This window comes from Solanum tuberosum, unplaced genomic scaffold, assembly GCF_000226075.1.
Source record: "Solanum tuberosum cultivar DM 1-3 516 R44 unplaced genomic scaffold, SolTub_3.0 scf00355, whole genome shotgun sequence".
NCBI classification, from domain to species: Eukaryota; Viridiplantae; Streptophyta; class Magnoliopsida; order Solanales; family Solanaceae; genus Solanum; species Solanum tuberosum.
This window is the reverse complement of record NW_006239277.1, coordinates 455,631-475,885: the sequence shown is the minus strand read 5'-3', so window position 1 is coordinate 475,885 and position 20,255 is coordinate 455,631. Positions and strand designations below refer to the sequence as shown.

Here is a 20,255-nt window from a genome sequence, read left to right as displayed (position 1 = left end):
TATGTATGTAGAACATAATTTGTATGGTATAGTAATGAAAACAATAATAATGTATAAAAATGAAACTACAATTTTTTTAATTAATTGAACAATATTTTTTAAAAAAATAAATCGAATGAACTATACACACATAAATATACACAAAAACACTTTTATTTCTCTTGGTAGCCAAAAAGTTTGTATTTTAGTAGTTCAAGGAGTTTGGGAAATAGAAAAAAGTTACTTTTGTTTTGGAGGGAAAAGTATAATGGAATAAATGCAAAAATTGAAATAAGGATATTATAGTCTTTTTTGCCTTTCTGGCCAATTTTTTCTGGCCATTTAGCATTACCCTTAATTTATATCACATAAATTAAAATAGAAGATTGAAATTGTGTTAACACGGAAACATGTGCCTAGTTTATACATACATGATAGAAACTTTTATAACTGATTAGGATCTTAGGTAATTAACTAACTGACTTCTTAGCTATACTTAAACAGACTAATTAAGTCAAAAAATTTAAAATCATTTACTCTACTATTTTGTTACTTCCTCACCACGACACCGATCCTTCTCTCCGTTCACTGCTCGCCGGCGACTGCCATCTCCGTTCACCTCTGTAAGTTTTCGCTGTCCTTATTTCTCTTTCTTCTTAGCTCTCATTTTCCTACCACTGTGTTTGCGTTGGAACCGACGCCCGACGGCCTCCCCATTTGTGACGTTTTGACCATGTTAAGCTGGCTCTCGGTTTTAATTAATTTCTATGAATGCTGTTTGAGAAGAAAATCGCGCATGTTATTGTGAAAAATTTTACGTTAGCGTTTTTGTACTCTGTTCATGAGTTTGTATCTTCAGCCTTACCGGCTGTATTGTTGAGTTTAGTTGTTAATTTTATATGAGTTTTACTCGGTGCTTCTCTCGCAGTTGGAATTTGATGGTGATTGAAAAAAATTAGGGTAGGGTTTTTGTACTCTGTTGCGTTTGTCTCTTCGAGACTTGCCGCTGGCTTGTTATTATTGCGATAAACAGTGATCGGTTGTCTCACAGTTAGAAAATTTTTAGGATACGATTTTAGGATAAACAGTGATCGGTTATTGTGAATCTGTTAGGTTTTACATGAAACGTAGTTCCTTAATGTTCTTGTGATTAACTATATATCACTTTGTTAGATTTTTAGATGGAAGGTGAAGATAATGCCGAGTTAGATTCTCCTTCGCGACTTCCATTTGACAATGACTCTGTCTCCGACAAGGGCTATATTCGTTTGAGAAAAGCAGAATTAATTGGATAATGACAGGGGAAGAAAGTTTAGACAGGGGGACTTTGTTGCTTTTATTTCTAATCTACATAAAACACTTCGACAAATAGTTCAAATTAATCGGTTATTTAGTCTGTATGATTCTGAAAAACTCAACACCTTGTGAGACATTTCATCTAACCAACTAAAGCGTATAACAAAATTGTGATGAACAGTGATTGGTTGTCTCACAGTTGACAGGCATGTTTTGGATACGATTTTTGTGCCTGTTTTGTTGAGGTTATTGTGAACCTTTTAAGGTTTACATGTAACTTAGTTCCTTAATGTTCTTGTGATTAACTATATATCACATTGTTGGATTTTTAGATGGAAGATGAAGATAATGCCGATTTAGACTCTCATTCGGGCCTTGAATTTGACAATAACTCTGACTATGTCTTTGACTATTTTCGCATGACGAAAGAAGAATTTGATAATGCGGGTGGAAGAAAATTTAGACATGGTGACGTTGTTTCTTCCATGTCTAATCCTGATAAAACACTTGGACAAGTAGTTCAAATTAATCGGTTCTTTGGAATGTTTGATTCTAAAAATCTCTACTCTTTGCGAGACATTCCATCTAACCAACTAAAGCGTATAACGAAATTTGCGAAGGGAGATTTGGTAGTCCTTACCCATTGGTTGGGTAGGGTAGTTTACGTTTCGCGTGATACTACTGTTAAGTTCGAGAATGATGACTCTTTACGCACTTTTAGAGGAGGGACAGGTCTTTATCCACGTTGTCCTTCATGGAATATCTCATGTGACAGGCCTTGTCCCCTACATCCTGGACAACAGGTGATGGTTGCGGGTAAACCATGTACAGTAACAGATCTGGTTGATAGATTTGTATATGTTGAATGGATCACTAATTCTGATAGCAGTGACTCCCCTCCTCCCCCTGATAAACAAGATCCTAACAGCTTGACACAAGTGTTTTCATATCTCTCGACTTGGAAAATAGGAGATGTATGCAAGCATGTGTCATATCCTAAAACAGTTGTCCTAATCACTGACATCAGAACATTTGTTGATGTGACTTGGCAAGATGGGTCAACAGAAAAAAACATTCCATCAACTCTACTGAAGCCCATTTTTGATATAGGAGTTCACGACTTTTTAGTGGATCAATATGTTGTTTTGGATAATTCTGAACATTTGGGAGTCGTCAAATCTGTTGATCACAAGGAGAAAACCACAATGGTGAAGTGGATAAATCGCCTGAATGAGGATATCATTAGTTCTTGCCGCCTGAATCGATACCATCTTTTTAACTATCACCTGGGTAATTTGGTGTTCCACCGAATAACAAAAGAAGCTGAAAATTCTGATTTGTCCTCCTTTGGGAGTATAATTGGCTTCAAAGATGGCAACATTGAGGTTACATGGGATGATGGTACTACATCTATGGTACGTACGACACTTATATTGTCTTTGTTTTATTCCTTTTATGCATTTTCTAAAATAACAGTTTCCTTTTGGTTTTCAGGTTCAACCTCAAGAACTTCATGGTGTTGATCGAGATGATTATGGCTATAGCTCTGATGAATACTCATCCAGCGGCGATGAAGATGTTGGGGACTCATTGGTTGTAGAAATTCCTGATTCCAAAGTAAGATGTATCAACTATTTTAGAGATCCTCATATTTCATTTTCTATGCCATTTTATCATAGGTAAGTTAACATATATAAATGTTTGATGTTGTGACTTCTGGGTGATGAACAGGTTGATTTGTTGGACTTTGTGGACCTGCAGAGTGTTAAATGCCTTAATGAAAGCCACATCCACTGTATTAGCAATGCCCTAGAAAAGGTACAATTAATGAACTAAGTAAAAAAGGAGAAGATTTTGTTCATTTCTTAAATTTTGGGCTTGATTATGCTTCTGTCTTCCATTTATATTTCAAGTTGAGGAATTTTACATTCAGCAATGAATAGGATAGGATAAAATTGTTAACAAAGAAAAAGTATATTAGATGTAGATCTATTTGTATCTGTTTTGTTTTTTGTATAAAAAAGATCTATTTAGCTTGATCAATTTGTCATGCTTAAATATCACTGATCATTATTTTGGAATTTGTTTGCTCCACAATATTAGCTTTATCTTTTTAATGGAAACTTGCTTAGTCTCTTATAAATTGGAGTTGACATAATCTTTTGTTGTAGCTTCTGCTTCTACTTGATGCTATCAATGAAATCTCCTTCATCCAAAAAAAGGTCGTCTCGTTTTGTTTTTATTTAAACTAATGGCTTTGACTTTATTTTGAATATATAAATTAGGATTACAGAGAATTCAAGGGCTTGAACTTGGAGAGCGCCGCAGATGAGCAGCTATTGATTTACATACCTTTTAAGCAGCCTATCAATTTGCATTCACTGGTTATTGAAGGACCTGTGGAGGAAGGTACGCAATAGATTTTGTGTCTTTTTTACCCTCGGTAATCTCTTGTTGGGTGCATAAGACCTTTAGTTAACCTCTTGCATTTTCAGCATTTTGGAAGATTTACCTTTGTAGGTCTACTGGTTTAGATAAACAAATTCTTACTCTGGCATGTGTTCATAATTTATTTTATGGATATGTAGCTAAATGATGCATCAACTAGTTAATGGATACACCACTATGTCTTGTTAAGTAAAATCTTTATGATATTTATGCATAATCTGGAGTAAAGCAAGAAAAAATGGATTATTTGTAAAACTACCTAGTTCGCAGTGACCTTTTAAAATCTTTTTCATTTCTTGTTAGTGGGATAGCCAGAGAGTGCAGTTCAGGAAGAAATTTGTGACAGGCTTCTCTATAATGGGGGCTTACCAATCGCTCTGTTCTCTTTTATATATTGGTATAGGCATAACGTTAAAGATATGGATCAATCATGTATGTCGCGAGTCAATTACGTGCTGTTTCTTAATTCTGTCTAAGTAATAGTTCCTGATTGATATTTATGGTTGATGTCTTTCACTTTGCTGTCACACATGCCATACTTACTGTGAAAGTGGCTCTTTGGTGTTTCTTTTAAAGTTTCTTTAAGAAGTCTATATAAATTGATGACATGCCTTAACACATTTTTTTCCTACATTAAAGGTCCTAAAACTGTGAAGCTGTTTGCTAACAAGACGCACTTTGATGTCAGGTGAATTCTGTAGTTACATAATATTTGGTGTCCTTTCCTGGACTGAGCCATTTGTGGCACATTTTTTCACCTTTACCATGTGTAATCGCTAATTGAATTGGACCTATATGTAGTGATGCTATTGAAGCCACTCCGAGGGACACAGCAATTTTATCTGAAGCTAATCTCAGGGTAAGCCAATCCTGGTTCAGGAATTCTGCTTCTTCGGCTATGTGTTAACAAAAAATACTTAATGGGGTTGTGGTCGTAGAGTTGTTAAGATTTTCCCTGGAGGTTCGATGTTCATTCTTCAAGTATCTTATTGTTCTTTTGTAGGGAAAAGCAGTTAAGTTGAAACAAGTTATGTTTCAAACCATTCACAGGAATGCTTAAATAGCTTGTCTTCATATTTTGAAGTATTCATTTGTAAAATGACATTAATCTTTTGTATTGCTGTTGGACCAGTGTGACCATTTTTATCGAGGATAATCAGTCTGGTTCCAAACTTACAAGAGTTCAAAGAATTGTTTTGTATGGAACACCGTAAGTTTCCGATGAACTCTTTCCTTTTGCACAAACTTATCATTTTCCTTCCTTGCACTCTTATTTGCTTCTTTTTATTTATTATTAGCAAGTTCTTTATTTTAGTCAACTTTGACTTTTTCGGAAAAGCATGAGACCATTTGATTGTGTCAGCATACCCAATGTGCTTTGAAGCTGATGCTTCGTTTAGTTTCTCTTCTTAAGTAGCAAGATAGCGATGGTGCTTCCATTGGCTTTTGAAGCATTTGGGATCCGACACCTTGTAGGCGTGCTCTTTTCAAGTGAATACAACATGGTAGGCTACATATATATCCCCCACTCCATGTAAACTCAGTTCATTTTGTCATCATATCATACCAAGTAAAAATAAAAGGTTTCTTCCATTGTGCTCCTCTTACCAAAAGGTGGATAGAGCAACTATACCTTTTTCACTCTCAAGTGCAGGGACGTATTCATGAAATCGTTGCCTTTACAAATTTATATATTTTTGGAAGACTTACTTTATATTTTGTTTCAAAACACCTGCCAAAAGGAATTTACCTTGTAGAGGAAACAGGCAAAAAATCATTCTTACTTATCTTAGAAAATTTATGTGATGTGCTGCTAAAGCTCTCATTTACCCCACCATGGCGTTGGGGAAAAGACATTTGGATCATATACTTTCACTTCTCAAATAAATGTGATAGATACCCCATCTTGCTCTGATGACTGTTATATTTACATTTTGTCTTTGTCTATATTCTGGATGATTTTATCATTCGGGTATTGTGCAGGAACTTCTGAGCATGAACACCAAGAAAAGCGTAATGGAAAGCTGTAGATTTTTGTACATCTTGAGGAATTTTTTCAGTGTTGAAGAGAGGAGTGTACGGTGTAAGAGGTGTAAAAGATGACAACAAACAATTTTTTGTGATACGTAAATGTACTTTTGAGTTTTGTAAATTTCACCAACTAAGAGGATGCTTGTTATTGTTGACAAGTGCTTCGGACTTACGATATTGAAGTTTTGGTTAGCAAATTTTGAACCACATCTTATGATTTTATTCTTGTGTTTATGACATATTTAGTCATAGATACCCCTATACTATAAGAAACAATTTAAATATACTATTCGTTGACTAGCAATACAAAATCTAAACACTTGTTGCAGCAAATTATAAACAGTGACCATATAACAAAAGATTAGAAGAAAAGGAATTGTGAAGAAGGAACAAAAATTGCCCCAAAGTTTTTCTTGAATAGGCTGCTAAAGAAGACATAGTGGTAACATGGAATATTAAATATTCTTAAAAACTGGCTAAATATTAAATAATTTTAAAAAAATTGAAATGTTATAAATATGTGTTATTTATCCGGTTGAAATAGTGAAAGAAATGAACCCAAACAAAAAGTTAGAAATAGATTTGGCTTGTACTTTTAAAATTAACTGTTAATAGTATAATATGGTTACAGAAAACATATAATATAATATAATTTGATTGTTATGATTAAATATTGTTATAAAAATGATTATTATAAAGAGAGCCTATATATATAAATTAAGTTTTCTTGTATGTACATTAACTTACATGGACGGTATATGGAATCACTTCAACAATAATTGCGTGTAATTTTAATAATTATAATAAATAATAACTCAATAATTATTTTGAAATAAGGAATAAAACTTGGCTTGTTTTATACCTTTACCTATTGCCCTTTTAAGTGAATAATATTTGATTTTCGGCCGAACTATTTAATTCGATCTCCCTTCTTTTATAAAAAAAAAAAAGAGATTGGAAAACCCTATTTCAGCCGGGTTGCAATGTCAACTGTGCCGTCAATGTCGGCAGCAGGACAAAGTTGGGAAGATCCTACCCCGTCGGAGTGGCCAGAGAGTAAGTATAATTTCCTGTTAATTTTGTTTTCATTAGATGGCTGCTACCTATCCAGATATTGTACTGTATTGTTTTGATAAATACAATGTTTGAATAGACTATATTGCTTCCTGTAGTTACATAATGCCACACCTCACTAATTTGAAAGACAAACCTACTGGAAAAGCAGGGTGCTGGGTAGAACTATTAGAAAAAAGGTCGGGTGATCACACTACTTTTCATCATTAGGTAATGATGGATTTATCGCGATACAATATAATAAAATTTAAGTAACAAGCTAAACTGTATTTAAACTAACAACACAGTACAGTACAATAGGTAACAACCATCCAAACATGCTATTAGTATTATGGTGTTTTGTGTGTATTAGCTTATTTCTCTCCCATTATAGTCTTTGATAGTTTTATGCATCAATCGAACTAGATACTACCTTGATAGAGGGTTTGGGGATTGTAAATTTGGTCATACTGACCCAACAATCTTGCAGTTTGGAATATTGGGAGGAATTTAAAGACTTTAGTTATATTAGCCTAGTGTAAATTGTTTAACATTATTGTAAAAACTTTAATAGAAAGGTTGAAGTCAATCATAAGCTATTATTACAGACAATGGGAATAACTTTGTTAAAAGGAAACAGTCGTGATGCTGATAGCCAACTATTGTTTTGATTCTTGATGTTCGAATAGCAGGGTGTGAAGCAGGCCTAATACTTTGACATTGTGTGCCCAGTGCTTTGCGTCCTAAAGACAATCTAGGGAACAATAACAATGAATCCACTTTAGTCCTACAAGTGGGGTCTAGGAAGGGTAGCAGTGTACACAAACCTTACCCCTATCGTTGAGAAGATATACAAGTTATTTCTGAAAGACTCTTGATTGAGCAAACAATGATATCACGGGTCATGTCCTCAGTGAACTGAATTTGTGGCATATCGTGCCTAATCACCTATCCTATCAAAAATTGTGTTAGTTAAGTCATAGGACATTTTGTGTCCTGTCTTTTGAAAATGCACTTCTTTTTCTGCTTTTCCCCGAGGTGTTTTGGAAAAGAAAGTGCATGAGATGAACTCTGCGAAGTAATCTATCAGATTACTTGTCAGAATACCATGAATGCTTATTGGTCCACTTTCACCGTTATGGTCTAGCAAGTAATTGTATCTGCTATTGATATCATATATCTTACTCAATTATCTTTCACTGTTAGTTCTCCTTTCACTTCATTCCATGAATGTTGCTTGCACCTATTTTTTCATCATTTGTGCCTTTTGCTGTTAGAATTGGTGCAAATCCTAATATAGTGAATTAACTTACTATTCGAATGGTGTCACAGATGATTATCGTCTACTTTGTGGTAATCTTGGGAATGAGGTCAATGATGATGTCCTATCAAAAGTCTTTTCAAGGATTCCAACCTTTAACAAGGCTAAGGTATGTTCTGTTAGATTTTGTTTTATTTTCTAATACGCTTACATTTTTATGCTTTAATTTTGATTGATATACACACGGTTTGGTAATTTTGGTCATTAAGGGAGAGAGACTTCTCACTGTTTTCAAATTGGAGTTCAATAACTTTGAAAATTAAAGAGACATATTAGTAGTATTATTGTAGGACCAAAAATTATATCCATCAGGTTGTATGTTTGTGTGTCTTTTTGCATTCTTTTCCTCTTATGGTGGGTATAGTGCAGACATGCTTGTTGACTTAGTTCCATATGTGCTTGGGTATTTGCATAAATTGAACAATATAAGCCAATAAAAGAGGGGTGTGCATTGTGCTACACTTCTTTTTACTATAAAATCATTATTTACCTGCTAAAAATAAGGGTGAGATATCTAAAGCGATGAGCATCTAATTGGCGAGATTCTAGATTGGTGGCATCTAATTGAGAAGATTGTAATTGTGGTGATACCTTACTGCTTCCTTTTGACATATCTAATTGTAATTTGTTTAGCACCCAAAAGTGCAGCAGTATTATAGTAATGTGTTATAAAGAAGTGTAGCTTAGTTATATTTCAAGATTTATCATGTTGATGATATTACTAAGTTGATTCTTTCCACCTTCACCTAAAAAAAAGAAAAATTAAGAGGTATTCTATACTAGTCATGCAATGATATCTTGTTTTGACCAACAGATAAACATTTCTATTGATCTCATATATAACCTTGTACAAGGACATACTGCTACCATGAATGATAATGTTCGTCCCCTTCCATAATTGCCACAAAATGAAAGCAGGAAGTGCTTCATAGATAGGCTTTAATTTAGTTGAGCAGTTTGTTGTCCACCACTTTTGCACAATTTGATAAACTTGAAGGAAAAGGTGTATGTAGTCCTACACCAACTGCAAAACTTGTCCAGACTCTAGCTGTAAAGCTGCATGTAATAAATAGATTATTAGTAGTCTCCTGGTATGACCCTGTGCAACAACAACATTTGGAAACCATAGCAAATCTCATCCTTGCTAGTAGATCATCTATTGGAATCCTCTTCTTCCACGGTCTCCATGTGAAAAAGGATACTTACAATCAAATATCATTAAAGTGTTGTTGCTTTTCCCTCTGTCTCGGAATGTCCCAAGCACTTTTAACACTGAACGGCCAGAGCTGTTAGGCATGCATACACCAAGGTTTGTTAATTGAAGAACATCCGAAATTACCTAGAATAAGGGTAAATGAAGGACAAGTTGTAAAGTCGTATAACTAAATCTTTTGGATGGGACTGAACCAACAAACTATGGTGGTTTGTTAAAAACTACTCTGCTATTTTATAATAAATGTAGTTTCTTCCTTTCAAGCAGTAATTAGTTACTCTTCAGCATTCTAGATATATATATTTTTTAACTTGTTGAAGTGACAGCAACAATCTGTCTTACCTTTTCTGTTCAAGTAAGAATAATATATCTAATCCTTTTATTGTGCATAACTTGCATACTGTTTCACTTTATGTCTCTCAAGGGGAAAATTCTCAGCACCATCTACATTTTCTATCCCGAGACTGCTAGATAAAGGGACTAAAGAACACAACTTTGGTACCTCTTTTTTGGCTCAGAATACCGATCTTCAAGGGTTAATTGATGTGACAATCACCTAATCACTTCGAAGAATTGGTATAAATGCACATGTATGAGTCTAACAACATACATTCAAATTTGAAGATTCTAGTAGACATACTGATACATGCTCCAACAGCCTTTGGGCTGTCCAATGAGTAATGTTTTTCTGTTTGAGGGAAGATGTGCGAAGGTATAATTAGCAGAATCCCAACTTAAACTAATATTGTCATAAATAAAAATTTGAATAAGCCATAGTAAGTCCAAGAATATGCATGTTCTACTGAAAATATCTTGATAAACGTATGTACTATAAGACAAGTAAAGAAGGGTAGTGAGAGGTGACCTTTTGCCTTTTTCTGATGTGAAAATACTGTGAGGAAGACTTATGTTGACACACTTAAACTTTTGTCTTGATATGTAATTCAAAAAATAAACTAAAATATGAAACTATAAAAGAGAAAAAATAAAAGATGATTTAATGCAAAAAAAAATTAAATAGTGAAATCAACGAAACTTGATACCTGTGGACAATGAAGTTGACTGAATGAAGTACATGGGTGAAAACAGAGGCAAGCCAACACCAGGTAAGAAAAACATAAAACATGATTTGATGGGAAATTGTATTCATAAAATCAGTGAGAAACTGATAAACCAGCCTTGAATTACTATATAATCTCCGCCAATTGTCAACGCGCATGCTCTGTCATCTGCTGGAACATTCACGAGTTTTGAGACATGCTTTGTGATCCTACAAAAGTTAGATTTGTTGACATTTGAAAATGGCGTCCATCTCGTTTGAGATATTCGTTGCTAAAGATGGGAAGAGGCGATTACAGCCCAATATTGCGAAAGAAGGAAATGAGGCGTTGTTTTGGTACTATTTCTTCGTGATGGTTGAACTATGGGAACCTTTTTATTTTTATTTAAAAGTTGATTAAACAATAAATATATATAAATGCTGGCTTTTGAGACATGTCACATCCTTGTCTAAGGATCCTCTTTTATATATTCGCCTTGCTTTCTTCGAACTTAATGGTATGCTGTAGCTTACAAGGTTCAATAACAAAGAGTTTCTATTATGCATGTTGACAGGTTGTGAGAAACAAGCAGACTGGTAAGACCAGGGGATACGGATTCGTGAGTTTTTCCAACTCATTAGACCGTGCTGCGGCACTTACAGAAATGAATGGTGAGTCTCTTATTGTGCTTAAACAATTATGTGATCAGCTTAGAGTTTGGATCTAACAGTTCCCTTGACATGCCATTTGGCTGACCGTTGATGCCATGTGCGGGTTTCTACTTTCTTGGGTCCCATCTTCTTCGATGTCTTTCATGTCAAATGATTCAGGTTGATATAAAGAGTTCCTCTATTATTTCACAAGTTTGGTTTCGTGTAGAGTTCACCAAGTGCAGATTACATGAATGTGTGAAGTGACAGTAGTTTTAGTTATTGAATTGGTGTAATATTGTTCCAAGATGTCTAAATGAGGTTGCAATTCGTGTTGTTTCCAGGGAAGTACGTTGGAAATCGACCGATTATACTTCGCAAAAGCAAGTCCAGGACTGACTATGAAGCTCTAGAAAGACGCAGGGCAAGGACTTTCACACAGTGATTGTCCTATCTAGTATATGATTTGTTGAAGTCATAGATTGACTTGTTAGACACTGTCAAATAGCTTGATCTCATTGGACTTTGTAAGAAGACGTCTAACGTTGCTTTAATGTTCACATCAAATTAATAGATGAAGATCGAAGACGTATGTCTTATGAAGCTTAAGATTTGATGGACAAAGTTAGTCACAATTTCACTATACTCATGTCAATGAAAGGTAACAACGGTTAAATGTGAAGTATTTTTCTTTGAATTTTTAACTTCAAATATTGATTATTTATTTTTTTGTTGAAAGACTCTATCATGCCAAATAAATTTGTTGTCGAATTGATTATTTCGATTTTCGAAGATGAAGAAACAACATCAAATTAATGTCTAGAAGAAGATACAAACTCTTTTTTTTAAAAGTAGATATCCCTTTTAACAATATTATTGTACATAACAGAAAAAATATTTTAATCAAAATTCGGACTTCATGTTTGTATTAAAATTGCATTTAAATTCACTTTGTAATTCAGACATCAGGTGTGATTTATGTCTCTGTATATTTAGATAATAACTTTAGATATTTTAGCTTTTCTTTAAATATGGGTCCTAGGTTCGGGTAATTGTGCATATGCCCCGTCTAATTTTTCATTGTTTTAGTTTTTTGAGATTTTTTTTAAATAATTACCTATTGTCTCACTAATTAATAATTTTGTAAACGATTTTATGTTAATACATCATTCCTTGATATTCCAAGTTAGATACATGCATCAAAGATGCTAAATACATGATCTTTGATACCAAATATATTCTGCGAGTAAGAGTCGATATGTATCTTTGGTACTAGATGCATGTATCTTTTTAATACTAATATATAAGAAGAGAGACAAGCGCTATAGGAGAGAGAAGAATGAGATAGTGAATATATCTTAGATACATGTGAATCAAAGCTTGAATATAGTGTATTTTGGTATAAATTATACATAATTTGACTCGAGGCGAACGAGATAGTGAATGTATCCTAGATGCATACGAATCAAAGCTTGGATATAATATATTTTGGTATAAATTACATCTAATTTGACTCGCATGTATCCGTGATACACGTATGATGTATCTGAGTGCGACAAATACATCAATCTTGCAACATAAATGTTAATTTCGAAAGCTAAAATTAAAACAAATAATTAAGTTATAAACTAGTGAAATTTGTAATATAGAGGGTAATTTTGAAAATTAAAGTAAAGACACGTAATTAGGTCCTAAACTAGTTTTGGGCTTTAGCTCATAACCGACTTTCACCCAATTAGTTTACTTTTCATTGTTTTGGGCTTTAGCCCATTTATCCAGAATATATATTCAGACATATTTGGTTCATTTTCTTTCACCCGTATTTGATCTCTCTCCCTTTTTCAAAATTTTCAATCACAATAATCCCCAAATCCCTAATTTAGCGATCGGAAAATCCCAATTCACCGGCGTAGCGATGTCATCGGTGCCTTCAACGTCGGCGGCAGCTACTTCATCGTCGTCGCAATTCACCTACTCGAACGGCACCTACTTTCCGACGCCTTTTCATCTCCAACAACAACCTCCTCAGCCCTACATAGGTGCTGCTCCTCCGCCCGTTCAACTTCCTGCTCCTTCCCACTATCCTGCTCCTGCTGCTATTCCTGGCGTTTACACTTTGCCTCAGTTTCAACAAGTAAGTATTTCAAATATCAGCAAATATTGATGGCCTAAAAGGACAATAAACGGAAGTTATAAACACTTGTATCTGAATTTCGCTCTCTGTATATTTGTGAAAATTTGAAATTGGTTGCCAATCCTTGAGTTTTGATTGCGTTAGAGTCAGGCTAATATCCATAGAAAGTTTACTTATATGTTAAGTTTGCATTTTTCCCATCTAAACAAGTTGCTTATAGCAGTGTTTTGTAAATTTCCTGTGAAATTGTTGCGATAATTTCTTTTTAAAAATAAAATAAGGGTGTTGTCCAGACCAGCTTGCTTGTTGAGATCATATTTGCTTCTGTATGTGTGAATATGTGCTTGATAAGATATCATGACAGCCAATTATAAGCTTATTAGTTTCCTTTAGGAGGAGAACAGACAATTTCTGTAGAAGTATCTGCAGATGGCCTTTGTACATATTTAGCTTTGTCAAGGTAAACTAGTGAGCTTGTTTTGGAGAAAAGAAGGTAGCTTTTGTCATGTTTGTAATATATGTAATTCTTGTGGACAGGCTCAGCAGTTATTCCAAAGAGACGCACAAACAATCACACCTGAAGCACTTGAAAATGTGAAAGCTGCACTTGCGAGCAGCGAAATTGAGCACAAAGCTGAGGCCAAGAAGAAATCTGTACCTCGTAAGGCAGCTGGACATAGTTGGGACGATCCTACTCTGGCAGAGTGGCCCGAGAGTAAGCCTAATTTCCTATTTCTTTTTCTTTCCTTGTCTGTCTGTGCCTCATGCTTTTCAAGTCTATTTATTATTCTGTTTTTTTTGGGATTACTCTAGTTCTCTCTCCTTATAGTCTTCGAAGTTTTGGGCATCAATTGAAATGGATACTCGTGTACTACCTTGTGCTGAAGGGTTTGGCATTATAAATTTGGTTCAAAGTGACCCGACAGTCCTACAATGTGGAATTTTAGGAAGAATTCAAAGACTTCAGATATAAGCCTAGGGTGAAGTGCTTAAGATTATTGCAGAACTCGCTTGTCAGGATGATGTATGCTTGAAAATACACTAAATGAATTTGTGTTGGTTAAGTTGTGGGGAGTTTTTGTCTTCTCTTTTTAATTTCTTATCTTTTTCTGCCTTTTCTGGAGTTTTTTTGTAAAAAAAAAACTCTGCGAAGTAATCTATCAGATCTTACTTGTTTTAGTATTATGCTCTTTTTTTTGTTTTGTTTCTGATAAGATGTTTTAGTATTATGCTTTGTTGGTCCACTTTCATGGATTATGGCCTGCTGCTGATCGTTTTTCTTACCCAATTATCTATTTATCTTCACTAATGATTCTCTTAGGCACTTCATCCTGTGATGGCTGTTTGCACTTATTTGTTCCTTTGTTGTTAGAATTGGTGCAAATCCTAGTAGAGCGGAATAACTAAGTTACTGTTCTGATGGTGTCACAGATGATTATCGTCTATTCTGTGGTGATCTTGGGAATGAGGTGAATGATGATGTCCTATCAAAAGCCTTTTCAAGGTTTCCAACGTTTAATATGGCTAAGGTATGTGCTGTTTATATTTTCCAATAATTTTACATATTTATGTTTTTGATTGTTATACATGAGTACTGGTATTTATGGTCATGAAGGGAGAGAGAAATCTTTCTATATGCTTAGACAGTTATTGATAGTGTGTGGGTACATCGAATGTGGTGTGCATGCATCTAGTGTGAGAGACTTCTCCTCACTTTTAACTGCTTTTAATTTGGACTTCAATGACTTTTTAGTAGTATCATTGTAGGGTAAAAAATTGTATTCCTCAAGTTGTCACCGGTCCGATAATCTCCTTCTCTTCTCCGGCATAGAATCTCACCGGCGTCTCATTCCAGATTTGGGTAATATGCCCTATTCCTTCGAATTCAATTCTCACTTTCTTCGGAATGCTATTTCCCCCACCCTTCACTAAAATTCTCGCCCATTTTAGGTGATCTCAGAGTTCTGTCTCCTCCTCCGTCCTTATCCATCCTCCACAAAATTCCCCTACTGACATAACAACCTTGTCTGATCACATGTGAAGAGGTAAACATACCTGTCTGATCCAGGTCTGTTTGATGGCTGCTCTAGATTGGATAGCACCGACAGTCGGTGTCCACCATTGGAGTTGCAAGCTCTGTTTCTTCCACGACCAATTACCTCTGAGTGCATGTTCTGCAGCTTTCATGGAGGCAAACTCAAAAAGGAATCAGGTTTTCCCCATTTCATAGATGTTCAGACCATGGAATTGGTTCCAGTTCGAATTAGCCCATCTACGAATTTCCGAGAGGGTCGGGATTTCAGCCCCATTAACCTGACCATTAAGGCTCCTGCTCAAAGCCTAATAGTGAGATAATTTGGTGTCATCATCAATACAAATTATATCTCCATCTTGTTTGGTGGTTGCAGCATCTAACCCTCTGGAGATCCATTTATTTCTCCCGACTGTTTCAGCATACGGAATCTCCTTATCAATCAAAGTGGGGGGTTTTGTTGGTTATCCTTGTGGCTCTATAAAAAATGAACCTCTCTATTTGTTAGCCAAATCCCACCAACCTACATTGAATGCTGTTTCTGGAATAATTAATACTGCTCTGTTTTTTCCCTATACGCTGATTATACTTTTATAGCTCCCCCTATTGTTGAAATTTCTTGCACGGAGAAGCTGGGTAGATAGTTCCTGTCGTTTCCATCTGCAAACAGTATTGCCTTTGACCTTTGAAGCTTCTTTGAGGGTCCTGCACAGCCATTCCATTGTGTTCTGACTAAAACTTGACCTGCTCATCCTATCTCTTCCACGTTCAGCCCAGTCATACCAGCTTTCTCCGCGAGAGATGCTTCTCGAGATGTCAAAGGGTTTGAATTCCAACGCAAAATAGATTATGTTGTTTTCCACGATATGAGTCAAGGAGAGAGAAAGAAGGGGTTGATGGTTAACCATGAAAATAAAAAGAAGGGGTTGATGGTTAACACATAAGGTGTTAACTGAGGTACGGGAAGGAAAATTTTCCGGTGCCAAGGCCACCGGAAAAGGTGGTTCTTCCCTCTTAGGAACTAGGAGATGGAACTATCTCAGTATTCGTTTCTGATAGCATTTTTTACACAATTTCTTCTTCTCTGTTTCTTAACACACACATCAATTTTTTTCAAGAGCCTTTTCAAGATAAAGATAATGTGATCTACACTTGCATCTTCCTATTTAGCTGTGGATTACGTTTTCCTATCCATCATGGTTTCTATTCTTATGGCTGTTACATTCTATGAGAAGTATTTTATTTTATATTCTGTCTCGCTCTCGTGAATCTTTATTGTATAATTGTATGCTGTAGCTTACAAGGTTCAGTAATAAAGGGTGTCTACAATGCATGTTGACAGGTTGTGAGAGACAAGCGGACTGGTAAGACCAGGGGATATGGATTTGTCAGTTTTTCCAACCCATTGGATCTTGCTGCGGCACTTAAAGAAATGAATGGTAAGTTATGTGTTAATCATTATATAAATGTGTAGTCTCTTAGTCTCTTTAAGATATGGCAGCATAATCATTATTTTAATATATAATCAATATTTTTTTTATAGTTTCTTGGTTCCCCTTTTCTTTGATATCTTTATGTCAACTGATTTAGATTAGTAGAGTACCCTCAATTGAGCTAATGGTTTTTGTATTTGAACGTGTAATCCCTCTCCCTCGCCCCCTCTCCTCTCTCCATGAAAGAAGGAATAGTGGAGGAAATAAGCAATACTGAGGACACCATTTAGGACTGCTTTTGAAATTAGTTTAGGTAAAGAAAAAATTAGTGAGGAAAAGAACAACATCAACCAAACTTGTATGAGAGAATTTCAGAAGTCTGTTTTTTGTTGAGTTTGTAAAGTGGGGAAGTTCATGAATGTCTGAAGTGGCAACTGTATTAGTTATTGAATTGGTATAATATTATACCTAGATGCCTACTAATGATGTGGTAATTCATGCTATTTTCAGGAAAGTATGTTGGTAACCGACCTATTAAACTTCGCAAGAGTAAGTGGCAAGAGAGGATCGACTATGAGGCTGTGGAAAGTCACAAGGTGAGGTTTTTTGCGTGGTGATTGTCCTACTTATATTATATTACATCTTGATAGTGGCATTAACTGACTACTTTGTTTTGGTGTGTTGGATCTTGTGGCAGAACCGATCACATAAGAAACCAAAGCAAGCAAAGAAGGGTATATTTCACAAGTGAGCGAGCACCAACCATGATAGGACTCAAGCAGCAAGATACTTGAGATGTACTTTTAATGTGTATTACTCAATTTCTTCACCATTGTCCCTGCCTGGGAAAGAAGGATCAAAGTTTAGTTCCAGGATGCAGAGAGGCGATTTCGACATCTGCAATTTGTTATTCACAATGGTATAATATCCATCAGTTGCTGGTTAATGTATTTCTTCCTCAAGAACCCTAGGAAGAGAGCTCTGGATGATCCTTTTAACAAACCATATATTGATGGATTAGAGGAAACTAGTTGTGGTTTGGAAACTTTGGTTTCATACTTCCGTTAATGGTGTACTTGTTGGATGTTAAACCTAATGTAGGTGTACCAAAGATGATTCAAGTTTTATATTTAGATTGTGGTTCCATTGCATCCGTTTTGTTTTTCATTAATAGGGGTTGTTTGGTTTGCGGATTAAATTATCTCTGGGATTATAGTATGAGAAAGTAAATTACCATAAACCTTGCTGCTAAACTATGTAAACACCATATAGGATCTTTTGATTACAATTTAAGAAACTCAAAATATCTTATTTCAGACAGTGAATTCCTTAACTTCAACTAGCACGAATAAACTCAGTTGCCTAACTTTTTGGTAGATTTATATTGGGAAATTTAACTGAGTCCACTCTAGTTTGTAATATTACTCATTTTACTAGATTTTGGTGTCTCCAGATACATGTATCTTGAAAATATGGAATCAAATTTAGGTGTAATTTGTCGTAGATATATAGTATCAAGTGGAATCGAATGTATTTGGAATGCATAACAAATCTTCCTCGCCTTCCATCTCTCTTGCCACTCTCCCATATATCTGGTATTTCAGATACATGCGAATCACTTTAGATACATGCATTGTGATTTGCATGTACATGGGGTACATATGAATCTCACTCGTCTCTCTCTATATCTGATAAGAAAAATACATGTATCCAAGTGTAAGATACGTAAAAAACCTCTTAATTAATGGTAAGATACGTAATATATATTTTTTTAAAATATAGGTAATACTTATGTAGTTTTATGTAGTTTTGGTATATTTTAATGTGTGGATCATAAAAAGGGTTGTGTTCTTTAGGGGTTGATTTAATATTTTTCCTGTGGAAGTATGGACGTAAGTGAAGTGAAGGAGAAATCCGGTGGATTGTATGGTTATTTACAATCCTCAATTCCTCACTGTGTTTTATGATTTGCTACAACAAAGTATGTCCTGTTCAGATTTTGTACAAAGAAGAGTATATTTAAACTGTTTCTTATAGTATAGGGGTTATTTGACCCTTTTCTATATAATATATAACTAAGCAACAAAAATTGGGTATCGACAACTAGATATGCTATAAACACGAGAATAAAATCGATGCCGTTTAAAATTCAATAGCCAAACTTCAAAATCGTATGTACGACGCACTTGCCAACGATAGCAAGCATTCTCTTAGTTGGTGAACTCAAAAGTACAATTACGTATCACAAAAAATTGTTTGTTGTCATCTTTGACGCCCCTACACAACAAACACTCATCTCTTCAACCTTTCAACACTGAAAAAATTCCTCAAGATGTACAAAAAAACTACAACTCTCCATTACGCTACTCTTGGTGTTCACGTGCCTCATAAGCTCCTGCACAATACATGAATGATAAAGAGCCCGTTTGGATTGACGGAAAAAAAAGAAGTAGGGAGAGTACTACTTTTGATTTTTAATTTTTTTTTAAAGTTATTTTAACTTTGCCACACTCCCAAAAGCTAAAAATGATTCAAACGTAGGTTTGACCAACTTTCAAACCAATCCAAACAGGCTCAAAATCATCTAGAATATAGACAAAGACAAAATGTCAATACAACAATCATCAGTGCAAGATGGGGGATATCACATGTTATTTAGGGAAGCACCATTACTATCTTGCTACTTAAGAAGGGAAACAAAATGAAGCCTCAGCTTCAAAGCACATTCAGTATGCTGACACACTCAAATGGTTTCATGCTTTTCCAAAAAAATAATAAAAAAGAAGCAAATAAGAGTGCAAGGAAGCAAAATGATAAGTAAGAGGTCATCGGAAACTTACGATGTTCCAAACAAATAAATTCTTTGAACTCTTGTACGTTCGGAACCATACTGATTGTCCTCGATAAAAATAGTCACACTGGTCCAACAGCAATACAAAAGATTAATGCCATTTTACAAATGAGTACTTCAAAATATGGAGACAAGCTATTTAAGCATACCTGTGAATGCTTTGAAACTTAACTTGATTCAACTTAACTGTTATTCCCTACAAAAAAAAACACAAGATACTTGAAGAATGAACATCGAACCTCCAGGGAAAATCTTAACAACTCTACAAGCACAACCCCATTAAGTATTTTTTGTTAACACATAACCGAAGAAGCAGAATTCCTGAACCAGGATTGGCGTACCCTGAGATTATCTTCAGATAAAATTGCTGTGTCTCTCGGAGTGGTTTTAGCAGCATCACTGCAGATAGGTCCAATTCAATTAGCGAATACACATGTTAAAGGTGAAAAATGTGCCCACAAATGGCTCAGTCCAGGAAAGGACACCAAATATTATGAAACTACAGAATTCACCTGAGATCAAAGTGCCTTTTGTTAGTAAACAGCTTCACAGTTTTAGGACCTTTAATGTAGGAAAAAATGTGTTAAGGCATGGCATCAGTTTATATAGACTTCTTAAAGAGACTTTAACAGAAACACCAAAGAGCCACTTGCTCAGTAAGTATGGCATGTGTGACAGCAAAGTGAAAGACATCAATCATAAATATCAATCAGGAACTATTACTTAGACAGAATTAAGAAACAGCACGTAATCACGTCATTGACTCACGACATC

At 35.1% G+C, this 20,255-nt stretch overlaps 3 protein-coding genes and 1 long non-coding RNA gene across 5 annotated transcripts; 3 read left to right on the top strand and 1 right to left on the bottom strand.

The window, feature by feature from the left end:
• The first annotated feature begins 509 nt into the window (after nt 1-509).
• On the top strand, nt 510-5,961 carry LOC102587224 (probable ubiquitin-conjugating enzyme E2 24). Of its 2 annotated transcripts, XM_015315262.1 has the most exons (10): nt 510-602; nt 1,608-2,690; nt 2,770-2,892; nt 3,007-3,093; nt 3,561-3,684; nt 4,363-4,411; nt 4,525-4,582; nt 4,727-4,773; nt 4,856-4,933; nt 5,707-5,961. In XM_015315262.1, exons 2-10 carry the CDS (start codon nt 1,608-1,610, stop codon nt 5,714-5,716), a joined length of 1,659 nt encoding a protein of 552 aa, XP_015170748.1. In that variant the 5' UTR covers nt 510-602; the 3' UTR covers nt 5,717-5,961. The 2 variants fall into 2 exon arrangements, 1 of the variants encoding a protein (XP_015170748.1); XR_001475265.1 differs by lacking the exon at nt 4,727-4,773.
• Nucleotides 5,962-6,667: 706 nt separating this feature from the next.
• LOC102586882 (RNA-binding protein 42-like) lies at nt 6,668-11,728 on the top strand. Its single transcript, XM_006361354.2, has 4 exons — nt 6,668-6,810; nt 8,140-8,237; nt 10,956-11,052; nt 11,376-11,728. Exons 1-4 carry the CDS (start codon nt 6,738-6,740, stop codon nt 11,474-11,476), a joined length of 369 nt encoding a protein of 122 aa, XP_006361416.1. The 5' UTR covers nt 6,668-6,737; the 3' UTR covers nt 11,477-11,728.
• Nucleotides 11,729-12,852: 1,124 nt separating this feature from the next.
• Nucleotides 12,853-17,781, top strand: LOC102585113 (RNA-binding protein 42-like). Its single transcript, XM_006361348.2, has 6 exons — nt 12,853-13,165; nt 13,703-13,880; nt 14,597-14,694; nt 16,540-16,636; nt 17,141-17,226; nt 17,328-17,781. Exons 1-6 carry the CDS (start codon nt 12,947-12,949, stop codon nt 17,379-17,381), a joined length of 732 nt encoding a protein of 243 aa, XP_006361410.1. The 5' UTR covers nt 12,853-12,946; the 3' UTR covers nt 17,382-17,781.
• Nucleotides 17,782-18,844: 1,063 nt separating this feature from the next.
• On the bottom strand, nt 18,845-20,024 carry LOC102593082 (uncharacterized). The gene is made up of 5 exons (XR_001475266.1): nt 19,994-20,024; nt 19,823-19,880; nt 19,631-19,677; nt 19,471-19,548; nt 18,845-19,025 (listed from the first exon to the last, which is right to left on the bottom strand). It is a non-coding gene; the product is annotated as an uncharacterized lncRNA (long non-coding RNA).
• Between the last annotated feature and the right edge of the window lie 231 nt (nt 20,025-20,255).